Source organism: Colias eurytheme, chromosome 1, assembly GCF_061535395.1.
Source record: "Colias eurytheme isolate Ceu_HAF_F1 chromosome 1, ilColEury1 Martin Lab GWU primary, whole genome shotgun sequence".
Taxonomy (NCBI): Eukaryota; Metazoa; Arthropoda; class Insecta; order Lepidoptera; family Pieridae; genus Colias; species Colias eurytheme.
Window position 1 is genome coordinate 1,856,797 of NC_142980.1, and position 22,035 is coordinate 1,878,831.

General features: G+C 32.4%; 1 protein-coding gene across 1 annotated transcript; it reads right to left on the reverse strand.

Moving 5' to 3' along the window:
• Nucleotides 1-3,725: 3,725 nt before the first annotated feature.
• LOC149910883 (secernin-3) lies at nt 3,726-17,299 on the reverse strand. The gene is made up of 6 exons (XM_090120234.1): nt 17,055-17,299; nt 14,440-14,636; nt 10,655-10,961; nt 8,208-8,399; nt 6,552-6,686; nt 3,726-5,992 (listed from the first exon to the last, which is right to left on the reverse strand). The coding sequence occupies exons 1-6, from the start codon at nt 17,205-17,207 to the stop codon at nt 5,780-5,782; spliced, it is 1,197 nt and encodes a 398-aa protein (XP_089976360.1). The 5' UTR covers nt 17,208-17,299; the 3' UTR covers nt 3,726-5,779.
• Between the last annotated feature and the right edge of the window lie 4,736 nt (nt 17,300-22,035).

Sequence of the window (22,035 nt, forward strand, 5' to 3'; positions counted from 1 at the left end):
AATCTTAAAATTACTTGTATCGGTCATTATTATTATAAATATGTAGTCGTAATTGAAAAAAGTTAAGCAAATGTGCAGTTCTAACAAAACGAAATATCATGTTATTCTATGTCGTCGTTACTAGGTTACGTTCTTGAATTTTGTTGAACTGTCAAATGTTGCCTATTAAAATGGCTCTACTATAGTTATGTACTATGTGACTTTTTCATATTACATTATGTTTTAAATATAATATGAAAAAATCTGTTTGAATATGGTAATTGTTGTAAAGTCTTTTTTCTAGTGTCGCCATATTGGAATATTGAAAATTTTATTACTGCGTACATAAATTAAATAAACTAAATTTTAATTTTATTTCAAATGTGATACTTAAAATAAAATAAAACTGGTAAATAACTTTAAATTTGTTGATTAAGCGTATTTCAAAGAAATTGTTAATCAATTAAATAAATGAATGTGCGAAGATTGTTTCGTTCACACTAACATTGCCAAATATTTCTTCAGGCTCGTCGTATCCGCTGTCGATTTATTTCAAGTTATGTAAAGACTGTCTTTAATTTTACTAGTTGTTAATTTTACTACTAAACATATTAATTGTGATGCGTCGTAGATTTAAATATAACTACCGATTACTCTTATAAGTATTGATATCAAGGTATGTAGTCAAGCTAATGTATCCTTGTAGTAACTATATAACCTGTCTTTTGTCGTAAATACCATTGTATTGTATAGGAATTATGAAAAGTAGTCTTATTTCGTCTGAATAAGGTTGAGAATTCCCCGCCGTTTCCATTCGTAATATAAATTTGTGATCCGTTATGCCGAATTGTTATTGTTTGTTTTCAAATGCGAATTTCGGTTGTTTTTATTTCTGTAACAAATTATTTAAAAAAAATGAAATCGAATTTTGTTTACTACTTAATTGATTTGATCCAACTGCAACACTCAATAGTATCATATTATAATCATTTCTTTAAATTATTACATATAATATACCAATGATGCAATCGGCACTTCCAATATAAAAAAAAACAATTTCTTGCGTATTTTTCAATAATTGTTTATTAATATAATAGCATTATTCATAATGTATCGTAGATGTTTAACAATCCAAAAATGTATGTCGGTGTACAACGTAGTGTTAAAGCTTATCTTTCCAAAATTTTTAACCTTATTTCGATGATTCATGTGATACTTCAGGCTAAGTTGTGTAATTATATGGAATTAAAGGCCTTCGATTCTAGAAATACGATCTTTCATTTTAATCCCAAAACCACAAAAAACTGAGGATAAACTTCTGGCGTAACTAACTAACTAACCTTTATACCGTTTATACGTTTACAAGACTTCAATCAATTTAAAATTTGATTAACTGTTAAACCGTTATTTAAATATTACAAATGAAAAAGGTTTGCTATATATCTATCTATCTATATCTTTTCAGACGATGTAGCTATTTTTGTTGCCAGTAGAAATTATATTTTATGAATTGTCTGTCTATCAATACATATAATAAAATTCTAGAAAAGTGGTGTCTGTACAATGAAAATGTGTAAAAAAAAATTAGCAGGGGTTATTACTAAATCGATCCCAAACCCAAAACTGTCGTTAAAAAATTTTTTGTCTGTTTGTCTGTCGGTTTGTCTGTTTGTCTGTATGTTTGAACACGCTAATCTCAGAAACGGCTTATCCGATTTAAATGCGGTTTTCACTAATATATTGTGGTAAGCTTCATTTAACATTTAGTGTTTATTTCATGTCAATCGGTTCATAAATAAAAAAGTTATGACCATTTAAGTAATCACAGCGTACATTTGCTAAGGCATTCTATACATGAATTACTTTATTACGTAAATTATACGCTAAAGTTATTTATTCCTTGACATGTCCAGATGATCATATCGAAAGTTTCCAAGCGTGGGGGGGGGGAGTTATGCTGAGGGGGTAGTAGGGGGGTCAAAGGAACTTTATTTAGATTTTTGCTCATAAGTCTAAAACCTGCACAAATAGCATTATGGTTACTTCTAGGTAAATTTTCTATATAAAAGGTCTTTGAAATTATGTCGTAGGTATTATATTTTTAACCCCCGACGCAAAAAGAGGGGTGTTATGTCCGCTATGTGTGTATTGCGTGTCTGTCTGTGCCACCGTAGCTCGCTAACGGGTAATACGAATTAGATGCGTTTTTTTGTTACATTAGTTGTTTATTATATTATATAGGGGTAAGTGGGAATGAAAAAAACGAATGTTAGTTGTTAATGTAGGTTGTAGGTTATACCCAGGTGATATATCAAATGAAAATAGACGACATGTCAGAAACAATTAGTCAAACTTTATCAAAATCGGTTCATCCATTTATTTGATATAGGGGTAAAAGTGGGAATAAATAAATAAATTTTATCAAATATACTCAAGTGACTTATCTAATGAAAGACATGACGTGTAAAGTACAATAAGACATATTTTATAAAAATTGGTTCATCCATTTATTAGATATAGGTATAAAAGTGGGAATAAAAGTTGTCAAATAATATACCCAAGTGGCATATCAAATGAAAGGGCATGACCTGACGTGAGAAGTATGATGAGGCATATTTAATCAAAATCGGTTCATCCATTTATTGATTTATAGCGGTAAAAGTGGGAATGAATAATCGAATGTGGTCAAATAATATAATCAAGCGGCATATCAAATGACGTGTGAATTACAATTAGTCATGTTTTATCAAAATTGGTTAATCTGTTTATTACATATAGGGCACCTTGGGGTGATAGTGGGGATACATAATCCAAATGGAGTACCAAACGAAAGGATATGACATGTACATAATATATAGGTATGATTAGACATGGTTTAGAATTTAGATCAAAATCGGTTCTGCCATTTACTAGGGGTGAAAGGGAAAAGTTGAAAGTCTGTGAAAGTAGAAGGAATATGGGAGCGGGAGAATAACCACATCCTGGAAATTTTGAACTCTTCTGTTCCTAAGTTTTATAGCTCAGTTTAGTAATAAATTTTACTAACAGTTCTTTTGTGTTATTATTTATTTTATTTCTTAACTTTATAATAATGTGTAAGTACTTATAATTTAGTTGTATATGATAGAACGTGTTTCAAGACGTGTTTACTCAATAATTGTGTGTTAAGTAGTAACTACTATGCAGTCACTATTCCACGCGGACGAAGTCGCGGGCACAGCTAGTATTACAATAAAACGCTTCGTTGAAGCCTGTCTACTACATAGTAAATATTTTAAAATACAACTTTTGCTTTATTAAAATTATCCCGTAAAGGACTAAAATAGGGGATGAAAGTATTACCAGCGGCAGAGTCCGCGTGGCATCGCTTTTTGCAAATAAAACAACATTTTCATATATTTTTTTAATGCCAAAATAATGACGAACTAACGCATACTACATTACAAAGAAACATTGTAATAGAGGCTGTTACGAACAATATCGTACATTAAGGCAATTTAAAAACGTATTACTAAAAACTAGATTCTCAAAGACATCTCAATTAATTGTAGAAGATCAAAATTTTCATTGAGAGTATATTCTACACATTTGAAGTGTATAAAAATTACAAATACGTATTGATATAATTCTTATTTCTTAGGTATTAAATTTACTGTAAATATAAAGATTACACAAAATTGTAGCATTAAGATGTAATTGTATACAAAGTACAAATAATTATCTACAAAGTTGTATTACAACGTGAGTTGTGTCTGAGAATTTAGCTTCATAACGTGAACGAACTTAAATATTTAATATTGTATAATTAAAGTATAAAACCAGAGAGTAAAAAAATAAAACGCCAGCACTTTCCATTCTATATTATTATACAAACTCGTCAATGGTAACGAACCTCCAATTATAATTGTACTCGGATACAAATTCCTTCTTATTTAAGACGTAAATCAAACATTATATGAATATATTCAAACTTAATTTCGTAAGTATAAAATAAAAAATAATAAGCAGATTCAGATATTTAACTACTAATTGCTATAAAGTGCACTTGAATTATTTAAAATTAAAAATAATTAGAACTACAAATGGCAGCTAAGGTAGGCCACGTGGTGCCTCATTAACATAAGGTACAAAAGAATAAATTTGAGACCATAATATTCTCACTTCTTGTGAAACGTCGTAAAATAAAGTTAGTTATTTGGTTTCATTTTAGCATGGAATCCCTTACATTTCTTATCACATTCGCGGAAGCAATGTTTTACATGACAAGCGGGAAAAAATGAAATGTCAAATTGAAACAAAAATCAGTGTTGCCAACACTAAACTAAACTTAACATAATAAAGATACAGGCCAATTTGTCGGAGGGGAATATTTGACAAATAAAATAATAACATTATGACGATACAAAAATATTATAATAAAAATAATGGCAACACTGCACTCAATTTGACATTCCACAGACGATAAAACGATTTTCTGATTTTGGCCACTTAAATTCAGTGCATATAGCATCGTGAATAAGGTATGATTTTATGACAACAATTTTGAAAATGTCATTCAGAGTAAAACTTATAACATTTAAAGATAAGATATAAGTAAGTTCATTTATAAGTAGATTGCCAATAAGAATATATAAAAAAATCCATATCCAATTTTATTTATGACCATTTCACGATCAATAAACTTAATACATACTGCAGTTCTTATTTTATTCAAATTATTTTGAGTATTGTATTCTTTTAGGAGTCTGTTCTAAAACTCTTAACTTATCCAACAATTATTAAGTAGAATCCCAAGAAATTCTCTATTAATTTCTATTTAAGCTATAAATAACTGCCCAAGGATACATCTCAATTTTTACTATAAATAATTTTCAATCATTATATCATAAAACATTTAATTAAAAACATTACAAACATGAAATATTATTATGTTAAGCACCTTCACCATCACGTCATCTATACTATATATCATTGCTGTAAATGTATGCTTTACTATAATTATTACTTAAGTCTTTAATAATCAAATATTTTCAAATGGCAGAATGCTAAAAGCAAAAGCACACAGACAGTTGCCATTTATATATAAACATTAAAATACAGATAAAAGGTATATAATAATATATCTATAAATTTTAAAACTAGCAACACCGACTTAACCGAGCTTTGGCGCCATAACATGACAATAAATTTTGAATTACAAACTAAATCTATCAATAATCTATAATATAAAAAATTATTGCTATCACATAACAGATACAATATTATTTTAGATCGATATATTTGAGTTGAGGCACATACATATATTTTCGTCCCGAGCGCGGGACACGAACCGAGTATAACCTATAAACTGTATACATTACATTTTATAGTTATGATGTGCTTTTAGCAATACTTAAATATTAATACTTAACTTATTTAAAAGCGTCGAAAACAAATTGCCAAACCACACCGCAACGCAATTGAAATTCCATATAAAATTACAATTATAATAATTTACTTTAAATACTGGATTCCTGAAATTGCACTTTGTCTGTATGTAAATAAGGTTCAAATTGTATATCGCAGTAGCTTTAAAGAAAAAAACACTATTTGTTCTGTGCTAACTACAACTAGAGCTAAAATGAATTAAAACGTAACTGCTAGCGACTCTAACACATTTATATTGCACCATATAACACTTTTTTAGACGGAGACAGCTATTATATCTAGTACAAAGCAAGTATCAAAAAACAAAGTGCTGAGAATCTATAAGTGGGAAGAAAATAACGTGTTAGTAAATACATATTGCCAGTAGTAAAAATTAGCCGTAAAGTTTGACTTCTGTTTCTACGCAGTTCTTGAATAAGTTGTCTATGTCTTTTAGTGGTTTGTCTTTATTATTATTTTGAATGAAATCCTCGATCTCGTTGAGACAGCCTTGTTCTATTTCTTGGAGGACTTTGCTTATTTTATCGTCTTTTGCTGTGAGGACATACTTCATGTGTAGGGTGTAGAGTTGGTGCTCCCGGTTGGGCTGGAATTTATCATTTTTTTGGAGCTATAGCATTTATTTTGTATAAAAATATAAATCATTATATTATATAATTCTAAAGAGTTATCAACAGGGGTTTTATGAAGGTTGATTTGGAAGAAACAATTTCTATCTTCGTTTGATTTACAAAGTACAAAATTTTAAAGTACAAGACGGCTTTTTTTAAATTTTACAGTAACATATATACATTAAAATAATAGATGAGCTATAGAACTCATTATTGCGGGTTCGTCCGCGGGTGGAACCGCGCGGCACAGCTAGTATCAAAATAATAAATTTTTCCGATTTAGAGCAGCCGTACACGGGCAGCTCGAGCAGTTAACGGCTGAGTGACGTACACGGACTGCTCGAGCGGTCGGTCGTTGACTGCTCGAGCTGTTACTACAAACCGCGCAGTTGACGGCTTGAAGCAGTCGCGACTGCTCGTGCAGTCATCTGTATGGCATTGAATGAATGTCTATATTTCACCGCGCGGTCGCGGCTTCAAGCCGACGGTCTCAACTGCTTGAAGCAGTCCGTGTACGGCCGCCCTTAAACTCACCTTTTTAGGGCTTACAGTGTGGGGTGAAATAACCGCGTTGGGGGTAAAAACAAACGGTTTGTAGTACGACACACTTGGGTCGGGGGTCGCTGTGAACCAGTGCACGGATACACCCTCTGTAGTTATTGACGATACCTATGAACATAAACATTTTCATAGATTAAAAAAGAGCGTGTGTGCAGAGCACACGTGTCAGAAGTGAAACTTCTTTGGCAAGATTCGCCGTGACGATATTGCCATGAAGCGACCTTAAAATTTTACTCTGAACGCGCCTAAAGAAGTTTCACTTTTTAAAGAAGTAACGTTTTCAGTGGTGTGCTAGGTAACTTGGGCAATCAAGCAGCCTCTGGATATTATGTTACTTTAATTTATATATATGTCTATTAAAATGACACTCCAATAATTTACAAATATACATCAAGGTAATATAGTATAGTCTATCGGAGACACCGTCAGCTAGCGGTTTAAACCAGCTCAAAATTCCATGTATTTTTATTTATTTATAATCATGATTTTTTGATGTAAGTGAATAGAGGTCATAAATGGGGTTTTAACGTCCTCATACTTGTCATGTTACATTCTTAATAAGTTCATCATATAAAAGCGTCACCAACAGCATTGAGCATTCCTCATGACACTGCACTATAAAACCTCTGACGTCATATTCACTATCATAGATGCATTTTGTATTAACCTTTCCTGTCACTCAAAATGACGTCTGTTACATCATATCTTTTACGTAAGAACTATACTTTATGTGCTTATAGAATTATAAGTGTCATAAGGAAAATAGTATTATTTACCTTATAACACAAAGGGGTGTAAGATTTTACATAAGAAAGCATTGTAACTGGTCACTTTTCCTGTTTAATTTGGACGTTTAAATAATTTTTATTGTCGTACCTGAAGTCTTTAAATAGGAAATGTCTTATTAACCGCAAGGTCTTTGTCCTTAGACCGGAAGATAATCGACATGGACCTTAAAAATGATCGGAAATAATTCCGTTGCTGTTCGAAGTCAATACTGACGATTAATTTATTATGATGATTATTAAGATTACTACTGGAAGACGTTTTATGACTAACAACTGTACAATTTTCACTAATTTAATTTTTTTTTACCTGCGCGGCGTAACAAATAAAGAGACTAGTAATCCTGATTGGGGGACCCTGGAGTATTTTCAACAGAATCCTACCTAAATATATTACTAGACATACCGTAACTGCTGTACAATTTTGGATATTTTGTTATTATTTTAAAGGAGAGTTATGTTTTTCGAGTGAATGTATGTTTGTCTGTATAATATTACATGTTTATTTCTTTTGCACGCCCTACCGCTGGATGGATTTGGACTAATGGAGTGTCGTTGTAATCATCACTGTGGTAGTGACTAGTGACATAGGCTACTTTAATTACGGTAGAAGATCCGTACATAAGTCGACCTTCACCGGCGTGTGAAATAAAAAATGAAAATAAAAGATTTTTTAATAATTAATTAAAAAATATCCCGTCCAGGATTTTCCCAGTAAACCCATTATTAATACTTTTTTTAATACACTAAATTTATTATTAAATTGGTCTCATTCTATTATCACGCCGGTGAAGGTCGACCTATATTTGGATCTTAGACCATTAATAGTCGGGTTTTTCCATACCTGACTCCCTTGCGTAGGAAAAGTGTCATCTACACCGCGGCAAATGCAGCTTTCCTTATGACGAAGTACTGTGAACATATCTCGGACGTCGAAGCTTTTGTTAGCGGACAGCTCTGAGAGCAGCCTCTGGCCTTCCGCCTGACGTAGCTCATCACCACCCGACGAGAATGCGGTGGTAAAGTCGAATTTACCCTGCAATGTAAAGTCTTCTATGTAAAGGATTTTGGACATTTTTGCTTTGGAATATTAAGGGTGGATAGACGAAATTCGCTCGCACTTTGGTGGTTTTATTATAGGTATTTTTAAGCTATTGCATAGCTTCTATCACGGGCCTTGAGCGCGGGGACCGAATCCAGAAATTCCGTAACGAAAAAACCTCACGCTAGGCGCGGAGGTGTGGCTTGAAGGCACGCTATGCAATAGCTTTACCGCGGCCGGCAGTCCCCGAGTGCCATACGTCTTTTTTTGTACATGCGTACTCAAGTAATGAAGTAACTAAGTATAATAATATATAGGTAACTTAGTACTTTAAAGTAGAATTAACCTTGAAATTACGTTTTATGGGATTTTGGTCATTGTTGTTTAGGACGATGAAGTGGGGATAGTCGAATTTAGCTTGCACTTAGGTGGTTTTATTAGATTATATGGGCCTGGTTGCTCAGGAAAATGAATAATGATATTTGTGTTAGTAAATAAGTTAACTAATTGAATTAATTACTTATTATACTGTACTATTTTTATAGTTATATTCAATGCCCATAAATTATTTAGTATCCGATCCTTTTAATCATATAGTCCAATCGATGAAACCTTATGTAGGTAACATTAAGATATAATCCGAAATTAAAATCTATTGTCACTTTTCCGTAAGCCGGTGTCGTTTTAACTTCAAAGGTTAAAGAAAAAATAAAATGGAATAATTTTTGTTCGATGCAATTGTTATGCAAATAAATGAAATCGCTCACTTGAAATTAATTCTACTTTTCTATATATCTAGTTTTACATATTGTATATTATATACTCATAATACAGTATAATACTGCGACTTCATCTGCATTTTCAGCAACCTTGTATACGTCAAGACGAAATTTTTATACATTAAAATTTAATTTAATTTTTAACCAAAATGAATATACTATAAAAAACACTGTCACACGCGGCTTTGAATTACACGAGCGTAACATTAAAAAAAAATGGGTATAAATGGGAAAAACTATTTCTTTTCAGAGCAAACGAAATCGCGTGAGTCAGCTAGTTAATGATAAAATTACATTTCAGCATAAAAAACTAAACGACTTTTTCATAACATTTCTTAATGAACGCGAAATACATTGTCCATTCATATACCTACGAGTTAATCCAATTATTACTTTATCAAGAACTGACGCGGTGCTAAAATATTTGTGATGACGTCACGTTGGAATCTCCTGGTAAAAGTGACTAATCAGTCTCTATCTAGGATTATATTCAAAGGAGCTTATCACACATCTATGAGGAAAATTATAGTACATTGTAGCTCCCGGAAACACTGTATAGATAATCTGTGCTAAGTATAGCATACGGAAAAGTGCATTAGAAGCACAATACATTATTGGGCGTACAAAGAGTGTATATTTTTACAATTATTTATAACTAGTGAACTGACAATGGCTTTTTGCATTATGCCAGTAATATGAATGAGCACTGCCTGTATAATCATCGCGCGAATCTATATTTATTCGCGAAAAATACATTCTTCGCTACGCAATAACAATGTTCTGTGGTTATGTAATATGTATTATAGCTTGGTTTTATGTCAGCCAATTTTTTTTATTTATGAGGGGTATAATTTAAAAGTAAAATGAAGACTGCTAGATTTAATCATACAAGGACTAATAGTCTTGGTGTGATGATATATAGCCTATAGCCTTCCCCGATAAACGGGCTATCTAACACTGAAATTTTTTTTCAAATCAGACCAGTAGTTCCTGAGATTAGCGCGATCAACCAAACAAACTCTTCAGCTTTATAATACACTAGCTGCGCTTCGCGGTTTCACCCGCGTGGTTCCGCTCTTATTGGTCTTAGCGTAATGACATAATATCGCCTATAGCCTTCTTCGATAAATGGGCTATCTAACACCGAAAGAATTTTTCAAATCGGACCTGAGATTAGCGCGCTCAAACAAACAACCAAACAAACAAACAAATAAACTCTTCAGCTTTATAATATTATTATAGTATAGATTTTAGTAAAGAACTGTAATCTGTCTCAATTTGATTTTTTGCAAGATTTGCAAGTAATGTCTGTAGTATTATTTTTAAAATAATAACTATTTTTTCAAGAAGTGCATATCTACTTACCTACTAAAAAAATATTTTGTCAACTATATCTATCAGATTTTTCTAATTCTATCAAATAAAGCAAAATATAATTTTCTACAATCTAAACTAAAAGAGACCAGTTACCTTGCCATCCCAAACGCCCATCTTTTCAGCTATTTCATACAAATTCTCCGAATGCTTGTCGATTTTCGACTTAATCGTCAAGCCATTTGATATGTTCCTGTATCCAGTCTCTACTTTCTCAGCGGCCCATAGTTTCCCGCTCGTTTCTAGTACCCAGGCCTCTTTGGGGTCGGCTATTAGGAAGGAATTGTGGTAAAAGTGACTATCATCGAACTCCGAGCATGGCCCACCTTGGCCATACTTCTCTAGAAGTGTCGTGATCACATCTAGCGCTTCTTCAGCTGTGTTACCACGTTCTAAGCCCAACCTGTAAAGATTTACGTTACTTTTATACCTATTATTCATTTATTCATTGCTGATTCTTTACAGCTATTCTTACAATAATTACATAACACGCCAAATAACAGATTTCCACTTAACTATAGCATTTAAAATATGTGAAAAAAAAAAGTAAGTTAGATTATGAAATGAAACTTCTTTAGGCTCGTTGAGAGAAAAATTTTAAGGTCACGTCATGGAGTAGGGCGATTTTGGTATCTTTGAATCTTGCCCGAGAAGTTTCATTACTGACACGTGTGCTCTGCAGCACACACGCGCTTTATATATTTTTTTGGATGTATACCTACAATATAAACTTGGTTCAATAAATAGAGGAAATTCACATGTGCGTATGTATATCAATTTACTGACTTATCGTAAACTATTTAATGACACATTAAATTTAGGAGATAAAATTATTCAATTAAAACCAGATGACGTAATTAAACCGGTATTTATCCAAAATAAGTGGAACTATATTATAGTGAAAGTGGTTTAATTTTACAGTCTTATAGTAGCAGTTAAAACAAGCAGTAACTTAGTACTAATTATAACTTATAAGTTAAAATATGTAACAAAAAGTAGTAGTAGGGGAGGCCAAGAGGGGGATTTTGGGATTTACTCGAGCGCGTCAGATTACTATAAGGGACGGTACCTTAGCTATTCATTAGTACCTCTAGTCAATATGAGCAGTTATGGTTGGTGGGTGCGCTCAGGGGCCCCGCTGGAAAATTTGAATAATCCATAATTCCCTAAGGTTGAGCTCGAATCGTCAGATTAGCGAAATGGGGACTTCTTATATTGTAATTAACCCCCCCATATATTAATCTGACGCGCTCGAATAATATTACTTTAATTTTTTACCCTTTCTTCATAGCGATTAAATCGCCACTTAAATCGTCAGATTAACGTATACTTTTTTTCAGTGACGTCCTGGAGCATGCAAAATATCAATATCTAACGCGTTTGAGTATTTCCAAGCCAATTTTTTTCTTTTTTAAATTAAAAAAAATCAAAAAACCCTTCCCCACCGCTAAAAGTGAAAACATTATAGGACCTTTTTTTCTCGCTATGGTCTAATCTACCAATTCTAATAGGTTCCCGTGACGCTCGAGTAAATCCACATTTAGCATCCTGGCCTCCCCTACTATAGCTAAGATGTCGCTTAAATATAAACATTTTTAAGTGACAGCAGCCGACTTAAGGCACTCGCAAGTTTGCTTTTAAGATCTTATAGTTTAATCTAAAAGTCTGAAATTTACTAATTAAGTAGTTCTCGCGTTGGAAGTTACAGGTCACAACAGATAATTAATTATTTGAAGGACAGGAAGCGGAAACACAAATAAAACATTAACAACTATAGTAAAATACAAATCGAGTTTTGAAATTCGCCATTCGCACTTCAAATTAAAACATGTTAATATTGTTTTCCCTATGTGATGAATGAATGAATAAATCAAAAATTCATTGTCCTATCCTACTTCCTACTGTGAGGATGGATACTATTAAAGTTTGTGAGGATGGATGTGAATGTGTGTGTTTGTTACTCTTTCATGCGAATACTACTGAACCGATTACAATGAAATTAAGCACACATGTAGAGGTTACCCTCTATATGTGTGCTTAATTTCATTGAATGTGTGTGTTTGTTAATCTTTCATGCGAATACTATACTGAACCGATTACAATGAAATTAAGCACACATATAGAGGGTAACTTGGATTAACACATAGCATAAGTTTTATCCCGGAAATCCCACGGGAACGGGAACTATGCGGGTTTTTCTTTGAAAAAGCGGGCGAAGACGCGGGCGGAAAGCTAGTACACCATATAGGAAACAATTAAAAAACTTTATAACACATTTTACAATGTACAGAGGGCGGCCTTATTGCTGACAGCGATCTCTGTCAGGTAACATAAACGACAAGGACAAATTCTGAGTATGGTGGATGGCGGTGCATAATAAACTTAGAAGTACAAGAATTTATAATAATAATTCCACAAATATCTGATATTTTTCTTTAACGGTGAAGGTGGGTAGGACCCTAGAAGTAAGGAACTATAGTCTAAAAAAGATAACAACCCTGAACCATAGAGAAAATCAGATCAGTGAATCAAATATACAAAATTTTAATGTATTGATATTGACATAAGTATATGAATCTCAACTAGACTCGAATGTTCTCCAAAGTGTTTATCTTAATACATTTAAATATTTAGGTTTGCCACAACACCGCATGCTTCAAGCATATTTGTCTCTATGTGAAATGTGCCGCGATACGTGACCTTAGTTAAATTTAATTTATTGATACAATTTATACGTGACTCCATGACTTGTTATTTCTTGAGAAAAACCTTATATTTACGTTGTTTAAATAACCTCTTTAGCACAGTATAAATACATTTTTATATAAATATTTTATTACTTACATAAATTTCGCATTAGCAAAAGGTGTGCATTGCTTTTTTAATTAAATTTTTAAGGAACATTTTGAAATATTGAGTACATTGGATATAATATTTTCTCACTCCATTACATAAATTACCATAAACAGACACATGCGCAGTTAACTGAAGTTACCTCTAAAATATCATATAAATGCTCATTACAACCGTATTTTACGATAATAATTCGTATAAAATCACAAGCATATACATAGGTATTTACCTTCTCGATTTCGTGACTATTTTAGATTTAGAAAATACAAAATATTTTCATTCACTTTTTGATAAAAATGTGAATGGCGCTTACGATTTTTAGTTTCGAGCACGATGATTCCTTAATAAACGCGGACCCACTCACCCCTCAACTCAGGCGCGAATAGCTCAATTTTCGCTGACCGCCTACGGCCTAACCCCTCTTAAGAAATCAAACACCGCTAATTTTGCTAATCATTGATATCCTATTGACATAGATAATATACAATTTCGGTGGTGAATAAAAAGCAGGCAAACAGACAAAAAATAATACACCTACTAGCTTTCCCAACGACACGATCACGTGGATAAATAGTATAATATTATTTTTGGTCTAATAGATAAATTGCAGCAAATTTGTTCAGTATTCAGCTTTTGGATAAAGGAGAAAGACATAGCATGAGGCATGATTCAAACTTATAATTTTCTATGGGTTCTTGGAAAGAATAATTAAACATAATTAAAAAATGTCGCCAGCACATAATATATCAATAAACACAAAAACATTAATAATAATTATAAAGAGGCTACGGGAAATAAAAAAGAAACACAAATAGCATGGAATAGCATTGATTGAATTTCAGTAACAGCTTGTCTGAATTGTCAGCTGCTCACCAAATAAATAAAATCAATAAGAATAAGCCGATTAATTATCTTCCAATCGCTCCAATTCTTCGTTCCAATGACAGCGCTATTACAACTTGCTGACTAGCACGTCGCCCTATTTCCTATACCACAAAGAAGTTTGCTGACTAACGCGTAAGACTCACCTTACAAGATCCATGCCCAAGAGTCGCTTTTGCCTCGCATCCCCCTCCCCTTCGTTGTTGTTCGTCCACACCGCCTCGTTGCCAATGACAACGCTCTTGCTGTTCGCGCCCATTTCCGCCCCCCACATCCAGGCGGGCTTGCTGAGTATGACGTCATTTATTGGTACGGCACTCTCGCTTATGGTTATGTAGGTGCACTGTAAGGTGGAATGTAATTAGAATAAGTTTAAACATATTTTTTAATAATTATTATGTGCTAGCTGCCGCGAGCATTCATCCGTGACCGAACCCGCGGGCAGAAGCTAGTATTTCTAATTTCCGTTCAGTGGTTTTGGCGTGAAAGAGTAACAACTATACCGAAGATAAGAGAAAATCGTATCGTAATAGTTATTGCAAATCCCTCAGCGAGCATTTCTTGTTTCTCGCAATATAAAATCATCCCTTATTTATTAAAAGAAAACATGATCAAGTAACTATGACGGTTTGAAGAGCAAAAATAATCTTTGAAAAATGTTTGAAATGAAAGATTTCAGAAGTGACAAACTGCATATTATTTGAAAAAATTAATAAATATATTTAACAAACAAAACTAATGAAGGTTTGAGCTTTCACAAAGTTCTTCATGAAGGTTTTAGCTCTTGTGAATCTTTAATTAAATAAATCTTAGTGTTGATATCTTTACATTAACTCAAAATCTCATGTAATCTGAGATAAGTTGTCTTGATGCAAAAGAAAATATGATGGATAGTTTACAATAGAGTCAAATGCGTAAAGTTTAGAATAACAAATCACAACATAATATACCAGTGGGTGGTATTCTTAACGTTTTTGATTACATATATCTCTCGTTACAAATTTAATAAAGTGCATGACTGCATTTGATTTGACTGACTACATCTATAAATAGAACAATTATTATTTACAGTACTTCTCAGTAGTTACAGTAAAATATTGATCAAATAAGATATAGTTATGCTAAGGCTCGACTCAATCTAGTTATATTTTGATTAAGTTTTCAAGATTATTGTGATCAAATAAAAAGTAAATAAATTTAATTGATACCTAACACTACATATTTTAAATATAAAAATGAATCGCAAAATGTGTTGGTAAGCGCATAACTCGAGAACGGCTGAACCGATTTCGATAATTCTTTTTTTATTATATTCCTTGAAGTACGAGGATGGTTTTTATGTAGAGAAAACGTTAATATGTACCACGGGCGAAGCCGGGGCGGACCGCTAGTTTTAAATATATTTCAGCATGAGCATGGCCTCGGCTTGATTCAAACTCTCAGAAAAAATCTTGTTTTAAATGTGAAGCTTTCTATTATTGAAAGAATTATCATGATTGGATAAGTAATTCCGAAGATTGGTATTTACTTAAGTTTGATTTTATGTGAGTATTCGAGACCACACTCACTGCAAAGTGTGTGAAACACCGGGATAATAATATAATGAAAAAATTGTGTTTAAAATTCGTTCTTTCTCTGTTTGTTTAAATTTTAAATTTCTAAATTCTGAAGATTACCCTCTACAAACACAAACAAAGTGAGATACATTACCTCTTTTAATTGTTAATTCATTAAACTTAATAATTAAATTAATAAATTCATTAAGGTGAGATCTCATCTGAATTATTTCCATACTTAATAATATAAGATTAATAATAATTTGATGCATGCGATGCTTGTAAAGTAGGAGTGAATGGTGTACAATCAAAATTTCTTCAATTCAGTGGTGTTTTAGAAAATTCACCATTAGTACTGTAAGTACACCATTTTCAAAATTATCTGTACTTCACTACATAGTATAAAACAAAGTCGCTTTCTCTGTCCCTATGTCCCTATGTATGCTTAAATCTTTAAAACTACGCAACAGATTATGATGTGGTTTTTTTAATAGATTTTAGTAGAAAAGTTTTAGTATATAATTTATGATGTTTTAGACAAAGCGGGCGAAGCCGAGGGCGGAAAGCTAGTACTTACTCTAATAAAAATGAAAATTAAAATTGAGCAGTTGCTATTACTAAGAATTGTTAATTATAAATATATGCTAAAATAAATTTATGAACTTGTTCACAACAGTCAAAATTAAAAATTGAAAACACAAAACTATGTATCATATAAGAATGGTTTACTTTATCTTCAAGGTAGTTATTATTATTAAATTTTCTTTCTTCTAAAATATCATGATGTACTTAGAAATAAATATGTACATACTTTAATACATGGTTAAGCAAATATATTGGATAACAATATATAGATAGCAAAATAAGCGATTATTTAAATTTAAATGCCAAATCGTTATAATTTTATTTTTTACGCGTTACTTTAAGAAATACCCAAATATTTTGTATTTACTTCCTCAAAGTAGTTATATCTCTAACAAAGATATTATTATGAAGTAAAAATAGCATCTAACAATCTAGACATTCAGAACATAATTGCGATCATTAAAATCATAAGTTTCCAATTTTTTGTAAATGTATTAAGTAATAACGTTCTCCAAAAACTCGCATTTTTTCTCGGTTTATTATTTCAGCTAACATCTAAAGACATTTACGTTTTGCCGAGGAATTAACACTCTAACAAGTTATTAATTAACGTTACTTACCCTCAACGTTGATTCACGAATTCTATCTTTTACAAAAATCACTTCTTGGACTTCGTTCTGTGGCCGATCGGAATTTTTTCCGAATATTACGGCATTGTTTTTGGTGAAAGGCGGCAAGACTACAAAAGTATCGCACGAGCGCGGAAAATACATATTTTGAATTTTTTATAATAAACTGTTTATTTATTTTCCAATATAGAGACCGTACGCTTGCACCGAATACCGACCAACAGCCGAATGTTAACGTCAAAATTGACAGATGAGATTTGAAATTTGAAATGAGAATGACAGTTTAGACAGATTAGTGTTACTAGCGTTCAAAAAACTATTACTGTCATAAACACAGAACAGTAAAAAATTGTTCTGTGGTCATAAAATATATGTAAGCAACTCGTTTTCTCTCGTTTTAGAAAAAAAATCATTAATGTTACCATTGTAATGTAACTGTTTGCATGAGAAGAATAAAAATTCTTGAAAATTGTAAAGGAGTTTAGGTACTTTTGTATGTTACTTAATGATCAGGCTAGTGGCGTGCGTCGTGATGACATTTCGCGGCCAGTTATGAAACATGGATATTGAAGAGCAATTTAATGCGTACATACTTATTGCGTATATAATCGTAAATATACATCGTTTTGATTAGAAATCTTAAATAAATAAAGGAGAAACCTAAAAAACTCAGAAAAAACCTTAAAATAAATCACCAAGATTCTAGGTAGTTAAATGAATAATACAAAACCAAATTATTATCTCTGTTAATAATACGTTTCGAGATTTATCATTTATGTCCGTAATAACTATTGCTCACAATCACAGCTCACAATATATTGCTCTTTTAAAATATCCAAGACGTAGGTATCATCACTGGCCGTGAAAGTTCATCACGATGACGATGAGTTAAAATAATCTACGTAGCAAACTTATTGGTATGTCTGGTCTATTGACTATTCTACTACAAAATGATAGACCTTTTACAGGAACTCTTTTCGCATACATAATTTTAATATCAAAAGGCATACGAAGAATCCATTTCAGCCAATTATTCCGCCGTAATTAGCCAATGCTAATTATTGGCTTTTGTAATTTTCTTCGTTAATAATAAATAGTTGAGGATAATTTGCACTATATCGATATGCCATAAGGTACGTATAAGTTAATAATTATTAAACCTATTTAATTGTCCACCAGCATTATGTTTCATCGATCCTTCGAATAATTTAATACTTAATTGTTTGATATAATTGCGACATTTAGTTAATTGCACTTGTACAAATTTTGCACTGTTTGATTTAGAATTCTTGCAATTCTTGGAACAAGAATTTAATACTAGTTTAATAGCTTGGTAATTTTGTTTTATGTTATGCTTTTATGCTGCCTAGGTAACCGAAGGAAAATTGAAATTATTGAAAATAAAATATTATGTCATAACTCAGTTATGCACATAATATTTTTGGGTGATAAAGTAAAAAATAAGTTCCACCCTCTCCACCTCGACTGCTGGCGGAGTTCCACAGTGCGTTTTACGCGAAACTTTCTCCCGCGAACTGTAAAACTCTGGAACGACCTACCACCTACAGTATTCCCCAATTCTTATAACATGGAGACCTTTAAAAAGAGCACCTATAAATATCTAAAAAACCGGCTGCTAGCCAAGGCTTCTCCAAATTAACCCTAAGATTTCCCTCCCTTTTATACCCTTCTCCTTTCCTGAGGACAGCAACACATCCACTTCCCTGTGGAGTGGGTGCTTATGGGCGGCGTGTATCGCTTAACACCAGGCGACGCGTCTGCTCGTTTGCTTTCCTATAGCATAAAAAAAAAAAAAAAAATGGTACAGGCTACTGGTAGTTGGTACTGCTTACAATGGAGGATAACAAAAATCTTCTTAGGATATCTACCAATAAGATAAAACACTTATGTTAAAATCATGAAAAACACGATCAATGGCATTATTATCAGCTATTTAATGAGGGTCATGATTTTTGACACCAAAATTATACTTACTAAACCCATTGGAAAATCTAAAGGAAAATACAACAAAAATATATTATACGATATAGGGTCATTGCGCCTGTTCGCGTCCACATGCCTATTCGCGTCCATTTTGCGGATATCTTTTAGAAAATTCACGAAAATAAGTATACTTTAAGTAAAATTGTAATAAGAAAAATTTCCGATAATACTTCAATGTATAAGAGACATGCACACATATTCAAAATATGCCTGCGCACCGCCTATCCTATTTAAAAAAAATATTTAATTTTGGCTATTAAACGAGAAAGCTAAAACGCGCGGGATTTTGAGAAAAAAATAGTGCGCAGCGTCGCGTTTGACGGTAAGTATCTTATTGTTAAATGTGAATTTTTGAATATGTAACTGTTTCTTTACTTTGCTAACAAAACATGGAATAGTATGGATTATAAATCAGCTAATTTGTTTTACAATTAATAGCTAAAATAAGGTGGACGCGAATTACTACACCGAATTTGTACAACTTCCATTTTGCGTCCACGGTGGGCGCAAACTATACCTATAGTGCATAACAATAGAACATATTGCGTCCACATTGTTTTTCATTACGTAGCAATGAATTGTTTGTTAAAATATGTAATTTAAAATAGATTGTAAATTTTTGACAAAGACTACAAGTTGATAATTAAAATTTTCATTCAAATTAGCTAATTTTTATGCTATTTTTTCATTTTAAAATGGGTATTCTAAGAATGAGACTAGTATCTTTGAGAATGAGAGTCAATAAGTCTGTGGTTAAGAAAATAATATAAACAAAAAAGAAATTTAATTCATTACAAACTAAAAAATAGGGTAGGTAGGTAATCTTAATAGAACTGATTATTATTTATTTACATAACGTAACTTTGTTTTTTGTTAATTTTTAGTTCTATTATTGATGAGAAGATAAATATAAATAAGTTTTTCCAGTTTCCTTACAGTGAATTATATTAATAATATGTTGATTTTAGGGTTCCGAACCTCAAAAGGAAAAACCGGAATCCTTGTAGGATCACTTTGATATCCGTCCGTCTGTATGTCCGTCTGCCGCGGCCGGTCTGTCTTTCTGTCAAGACCCTTTTTCTCAGTAACGCGTGGAGGTATAAAGCTGAAATTTATATTGAATACTCAAGTCTACGGTCCCTTGAAGCAGTGAAAAGATCAAACTTATAAACCAAAGCAATCAAAAGATACAGCCGTTTATGCTGCAAATTTTCGCAAATTTCTACATTCGCAAGGGAATCAAAACCTACAGGGTACTTTACGTGAACACAGACACTTGAAGTTTGGTACGAAGCAACGTCTTATAGCACAAATAAGGGAAACATTGAAAAAATAATCATTTACAGTTAAAACATATGAAAAAAAACAGGTTAATACGGAACCCTCGGTGTGCGAGTGCCACTCGCATTTGGCCAGTTTTTATTAAATACTTAACTATATTCGTAAATAAATAATTTATTATAATCTAATTTTTATTTGCATTTATCTGATAAAATATCACCCAATACACTCTTAATTCCTTTTCTAAGCTGGTGGACGCGAACTGGTCCACGGGTGGACGCAAACTGGAATTTTTGGACGCGAACTGGGTAAAACGCCTAATTCTGCTATTTGTCTAGATAAATAAAAACCACATGATATTTCCAACACAATTGAAAGTAAATGTTAAAATAGACTATGTAATGAACACGTTACATAAATTTTGAGTTGAAATTTGTTCTAGCACATTTTTATTTTCTCCTTCAAAGTTTCCAACTGCACTAAGTGGACGCGAACAGGCGCAATTACCCTACGACGGCTATCTAAGTTCAGGAAGTGGTAGTTTTTCTCGATTTCCGGGGAAACTAGCTACACGTCAAATCAATCGAGAAAATGTTGCAGCTAATATCAGTTGCAGGTACTACAATTTTTGTGTTTTTACTTTTTATCGTGGTTATTTAAAATCTTAAATAACCACGTTGGTAGCTGGTATAATATATTTTTATTATTTCAGATCTTCAACACGTTGATAAGGGGCGGCTGTTATTGAATAAAGGCGCCTTACAATTTAATCTCATAAAATTTTATGCATAATGTCAAAACCTGCATATTAATTAAGAACCTCTTCCGTAACGCGCGGAAGAAACAATCACATTGTACTTGCTATAGCATTGTATACCTAAATATTGTGATCATTTGGCAGGATTAAAGGTTAAATTTACGAAAAAAAAGGTCACAAAAATAATTAATATCTAGGTATAGAAAAATAAACTAAATAAAAGATTTTCAGTCCGTACCACAGCTGCTGTTATACCCCACCTACTCGGGAAAAAGATATTATTATTTCTTCTCCTTCATCTATTTATGGCAGCAGAATCTAGTTTACCTACGCCGTTCAATCTTGATTTTACTTCTGAGTTATTGATATGTAGTGAAAATTAAAGAACATACTAGAATAAATACTACCTACTTACTTACATACTTATCATCATAATGTGATCATAAAAATATCAAATCAGACAAAATGACCCTTAGGTATTTAGATTCCCAGACGGAACGGCGTGTTTCAACTTACATACGAGCGATTTTGATTGGTGACAGGTTGAAAATAAACTTTTCCTATTGGAATGTCCTGTTAAGTGTGTTTTACCACAGTTTTACCAGTTTTACCATGGCTAAACTTAAACCCCATGACGCAGCGCTTGGATATGAATATTAAATTCTCACTAAACAGGAATATAATAAATGATTAAAAATGTAAGTATAGTGTCTCATAATATTATTAGATATTACTAGCGGCCCGCCCCGGCTTCGCCCGTGGTACATATGAAAAATAGATGTTGGCCGATTCTCAGATTTACCCGATATGCACAGAAAATTTCATGAGAATCGGTCCACCCGTTTCGGAGGAGTATGCAGACTAACATTGTGACACGAGAATTTTATATATAAGATTATATACTTTAGTACTGTATAACAATATTATCGT

Bases quoted from the DNA above. Each gene is read 5' to 3' on its own strand.
- LOC149910883 (XM_090120234.1), bottom strand. From the start codon at position 17,207: ATGTATTTTCCGCGCTCGTGCGATACTTTTGTAGTCTTGCCGCCTTTC. The intron at 14,637-17,054 runs GTAAGTAACGTT...TCCACCTTACAG, and splicing joins TTCGTGAATCAACGTTGAGG to TGCACCTACATAACCATAAG. The intron at 6,687-8,207 runs GTATGGAAAAAC...TTATGTTCATAG, and splicing joins TTCCTACGCAAGGGAGTCAG to GTATCGTCAATAACTACAGA.